The 4,910-nt window shown below is 37.1% G+C and overlaps 1 protein-coding gene across 1 annotated transcript; it reads left to right on the forward strand.

Moving 5' to 3' along the window:
- The first annotated feature begins 578 nt into the window (after nucleotides 1-578).
- Nucleotides 579-2,101, forward strand: ier3 (immediate early response 3). The gene has a single exon (XM_067440286.1). The coding sequence runs from the start codon at nucleotides 661-663 to the stop codon at nucleotides 1,270-1,272; it is 612 nt and encodes a 203-aa protein (XP_067296387.1). The 5' UTR covers nucleotides 579-660; the 3' UTR covers nucleotides 1,273-2,101.
- The last annotated feature ends 2,809 nt before the right edge of the window (nucleotides 2,102-4,910 follow it).

A 4,910-nucleotide genomic window follows, 5' to 3' on the forward strand; every position in this document is an offset into this window, starting at 1 on the left:
ATCTAGGACTAAATTACACGTATAACAAAAGGTGGCCCACTTTACCTGCATTCACCCTAACCATTTTCCCGCTTACGTGGAGAAAACGTAACAAAACTGACATTATTTGTGGATCACTTACATTTAGATAACACATATCCTAGCCTAGATTTGAGGTATGGTGTCAAATGACATTATCAAATGAAATACCTCGACATACATTTAACAGACGTTTATAAATCAATAATATATTAGAAGTCGACAGTCTACTTATTTTAAGAATTAATATTTTAAATAAATAGACAAATAAATAAAACATTAATTTGTGGAACAAAATATAGCCTTTTTTTTTTTTTAAACTTAAAAAGGAAATTTAAAAGTGTATAATTTTATAGGCTATAATGTTTTTTTTTACTGAAAAACCTGAAGTCAGGCATGTAGGCTACTTTGGCTCCCTCGAGAAGCAGTTGTCATACGATGAACTCATCTTAAGGTAAAACGTGGGACGTTAAAACCATGTATTTTCCGTCTTGAGTGAAGGGTGTGGCCATTTCTATGGGCGTCTCTTAAAAGCAAAATATACAGTATAAAACCTCACGCTGAAGTTAGAGAAGTCACTTTTGAGAACCAGCAAAGACAGAGCAAATAACGCATAGCTCCTGGAACTGACCTGAACTGACAATGTACAGCAGATCAGACAGCCTGGTCCTCTCACTACCGAGAAACACTTTCTTCCAGCCGCAGTCGCAGTTCGATTTCAGACCAACGATGCAGCGCAACACCGAGCCGGAGATCTTCACTTTCGAGCGGATCCCGGAGCCGCAGCAGGCGTTCCATCACCGCGGAGCTGCTCCGCCGCGCCCGCGCAAGAGAAACACCCGCGTCATGTATCCCTCCAAAGTGCGCAAATATCTGCCACCGGCCGAGAAGAGCCCAGCCAAACGCTGGCTGCTCGCCCTGTGCCTGGTGGTTTTCTTGCAGATCTACACGGAGGAGGGATCCGTTGAGACAACGCAGAGTGAAGCAACGACCTTCACCGATGCCACAGCGTACAATGTTCTCCCTTTCCAGTCTGCTGAGGAGCAAGCCAGACAGATGATGGGCGAGTTTCCTGAGGACTTCATCCAGTCCAGCAGCGAGGAGAAGAAGGAGAGCTCTTGGCTTCTGAACACTACATGCCCGAGCTCAAGCTTGGAGGAGGACTTTGCCACTCTCTACCAGCAGAGCCGAAGGAATGGATATGTGGTGGCCCTTCTCTACCCCGTGTATCATAGATTCGGCTCAGAGAACTGAATGAACTCAGAATCAAGTCTGTGGACTAACCAAGACAAGTCAATGACTTTGAACCTTCTTGGAGAAGAGAAATAGGCTCCTGTGGTGCCTGGAGAAGTCATCTGGTCCCGCTGGACTCCACTGAGAGATGGAGACAGGACTTGATGATGAACAAACTTATAATGGAATGAAACTTGAATGGCTCGTTTAGATTTACTTGAAAATGTTTCACTTGAAAGTGTATAGATGAACCTTGTAGCCTCACAAGTAGACCTGTTATATGTCTAAACTAATGAGAGTGTCTCAATGACCATTTGTGTTGCTGAACGCTGCAGATCGCAGACATACTTGAATCTCACATTGATCATTTTATGTGTTACATGAAGAATTATTTGCTGTAGCTATTTATTTAATGTCTATTTAATGTTATTTATCATTTTTAATTGTTATTGACGTATTTATGTCTTATTGCCTTGTGAAAATAAACTGACATTTGCATCTGCAAATCTTTCCTTTTTTCATTGTCTTCTCCTATAATGAGAAAATATTGATTTCTCTGTGCCACCTCTGAAAGTACAATTCTCAAAAAAGAAATATGGGAAAATATTTATGACATGTGTACAGTACACGTATAAATGCATGAACAATTATACTGATATGGCTCTTTATAAAAAACTGAGGATTTTATTGAAATATTAAAACAGAAATACTTAACTACTTTTATTGTTCAAGTTCAAGAGATGACCATTGTAATATTAACACCATTAATACATAATAATATCATTTATGAGAAGTATAAAGATGAAAATGTATTAGGCACCATGATGTTCATTTAATGAATAAAGTTACAATGATCACAATAATGCTTGTGTTGTTCTTCACTCTAATTACACGAGCATATTCAGATGTGTGTGTAAGATCAAATGATAATTTAATATGACTTCATTAGCTTACACTATTGATTGGGATTGTAAAGGGGTCAGATCAGGCATAAATTGCTTCTTAAAGAAACAACCAAATATGTCACAATTTAGAAAGTATTTTTTTACAAAACATGGCACTGGCACATTCTAAAAGATTACACAATGAGTGATTTTAAGAGGAAATACAGAGTTTTTTCCAATCCAATGCAAATTAGAGAAGGATATTAAAGTGTAAATAAATCAGGGAAATTATCATATCATAAATAGTCATTATTCTGCCAGTTTTTCATCAGCCTGACTATTACAATCTTCTCTGCAAAAATTGCAATACTATAAGAATATTAAAATAATAAATAGTAAATGTGGTACACTGTATGTGTATTGTAAAATAACATTTTATAATATTTAACAGCTATGGCATATATCATTTATATGGCTGTATGTTTTATGATTGTTTTCTCAGACATATTTAAAGCACATATACTTATACTGTAAATCATTTAAATTAATAGACATTAAATGTAATTATATAGATTTTCACCATAATTCCCTATTATTGTTTTTACAGTGAAACAATTTAGAGAATCTACAAACTGTGTTCTCTGATTCTGTCTAATTCATTTGTTTGGTTGTTAAATGGACATTTAGTTTGGCGGTCAATACTAAAGGCATAGTTGACCCAAAAATGAAATTTACCTCATGATGACTTTCTTATTTCACACAAACATAATCTGAGTTATATTAAAAAATATCCTGGCTCTTTCCAGCTTTATAATGGCAGTGAAAGGTAAATGAAATTTTGAAGGTCAAAGCATATTTACGCAATGTAAATATATTCTATACTGCTCCGGGGGTTAATAAAGATTAATAAAAGAAAGGTAAATAAAGGAAAAATATCTACACTGTAAAAAAATTGTGGTGGTTTTTGTTGGTTTAACTTAAAAAAGTAAGTAACCTGGTTGCCTTAAAATTTTGAGTTTATTGAAATTAAAAATTTGAGTTGATACAATGAAGGAAATTAGTTTAATAAATAGAAACTCAAAATATTTTTGTATCTGAACCACATAAAAAATGTCATAAATCATGAAAATAGCACAATTTGGCATGTTTCACTGTGTCATCAGAAATAACACATACATAATTACCCAATATGCTTACAAAATCTTTCAATAATCTTTTAATAAAGGTTGTCAAATCTCAAAAAATGTTCATTGTATTAACTCAAAATTTTAATTTCAATGAACTCAAAATTTTAAGGTAACCAGGTAACTTTTTTCTAAATAATTTTTTACAGTGTATATTTAAATCTTTATAGCCTAAAATAACTAGCTTCGGGCAGTATACTGCTACAGCCTAAGTCATGCATCGGATCACAAATTACCGACAAGTTAAGTCTGCCAGTTATTTTTTCCTGCCTCTATACTGCTCAGACTCGGGTCCCAAATCAGCACGGCTCCCAAGATGTCAGCGCCATTTTCAAACATTGAAAACTGCAAGCAAAATGTGCTTCACTTTTCTCCACTAGAATAGTGAAGGAGTGTTGCCCGTCTTTTTTCCATTCTAGGATAGGTATTTTTCTTATAAAAAGGCATCAATTCACTTCAGAAGGCCTTTATTGATTCACCCGGAGCCTTGTGGAATACTTAAATAATGGCTGGATGTGCTTTTATGACCTTCAAAATCTCTTTTACCATCCACTGCCATTAGGAGCCAGGGTATTTATTTTTAATATAACTCTGTTTGTGTTCGTCTAAAAAAAAGAAAGTAATATACACCTGGCTTAAGGGTGAGTGAATTATGGGTTAACTATCCCTTTAACAAATATTACACAGTGCATGTGTAACAGACGGCTAGTACAGAACTGTGTGTGTGTAAACCTCACTCCAATGGCCTCAAGAGGTGTGCTAGTGACTGACGCTAGTGTCTTTAGCTTCCTTGTTAGCGCACCCGCCTCCCATGGCGGAGACCCCAGTTTGAATCCCTCCCGGGGCGGGTTGAATAGGACCAGTTACATTTGGTGCCGTGACCCGGGTGGGAGTGAGGTTTAGGGGGGTGAGTGTAACGTACGTAGGCCAGTAGGAGCTGTGCATGCAAACATTACTCCCCCGGACTCAAGATGTGTGCAAGAGGCTGCGGCCTTTAGCCTCCTTTTTAGCTCCAGCCTCCCACACCGGAGACCCCAGTTAGAATCCTGCACAGAGCGGGTCGAGTAGGACTGGTTGCACATGTGCTCTGCGTTGTCTGGAATATTACTTTAATTATTGTATTATTTTAAAGTTGCTTCTTAAGATCTCATGCTTTATAAGGGTTGTACATATTAAGAATTCAGACAAAAAAACCTCTAATCTGTCTGTTTTTCTTTAAAATAAGCATTTTGTCAGGCCTCCACGTATAGATTTCTACCTAAGTACCTGTACTTCTGAATGGGCTGAGGCTGGGATTTAGTGGGTTTGAAGTGAAAGTTTTTGATGAACTTATACTATATGCGGAGAGCATTGACTCAGTATCTTTATCTTGTTTTTGACCGAAGAGGTTCAAAGAGGCTTTTGCATCGGAACTTATATGTCATCATTCATATTTGTGTTTATGTGACCTGTCGGAAGTTGTGGCCAGCAGCTCACGAGGAAGCCTTGTGGGAGATTCCCCGATACACTTCCTCTCCAGTCCACATAATAAACCGCTTACTTTCCACAGGCACAAATTCAAATACACGATATGGTTTATGTTTGAACTCCC

This window comes from Pseudorasbora parva, chromosome 3 (genome assembly GCF_024679245.1).
Source record: "Pseudorasbora parva isolate DD20220531a chromosome 3, ASM2467924v1, whole genome shotgun sequence".
NCBI classification, from domain to species: Eukaryota; Metazoa; Chordata; class Actinopteri; order Cypriniformes; family Gobionidae; genus Pseudorasbora; species Pseudorasbora parva.

Coding starts and splice junctions, on each gene's coding strand:
- ier3 (XM_067440286.1), top strand. CDS start 661: ATGTACAGCAGATCAGACAGCCTGGTCCTCTCACTACCGAGAAACACT.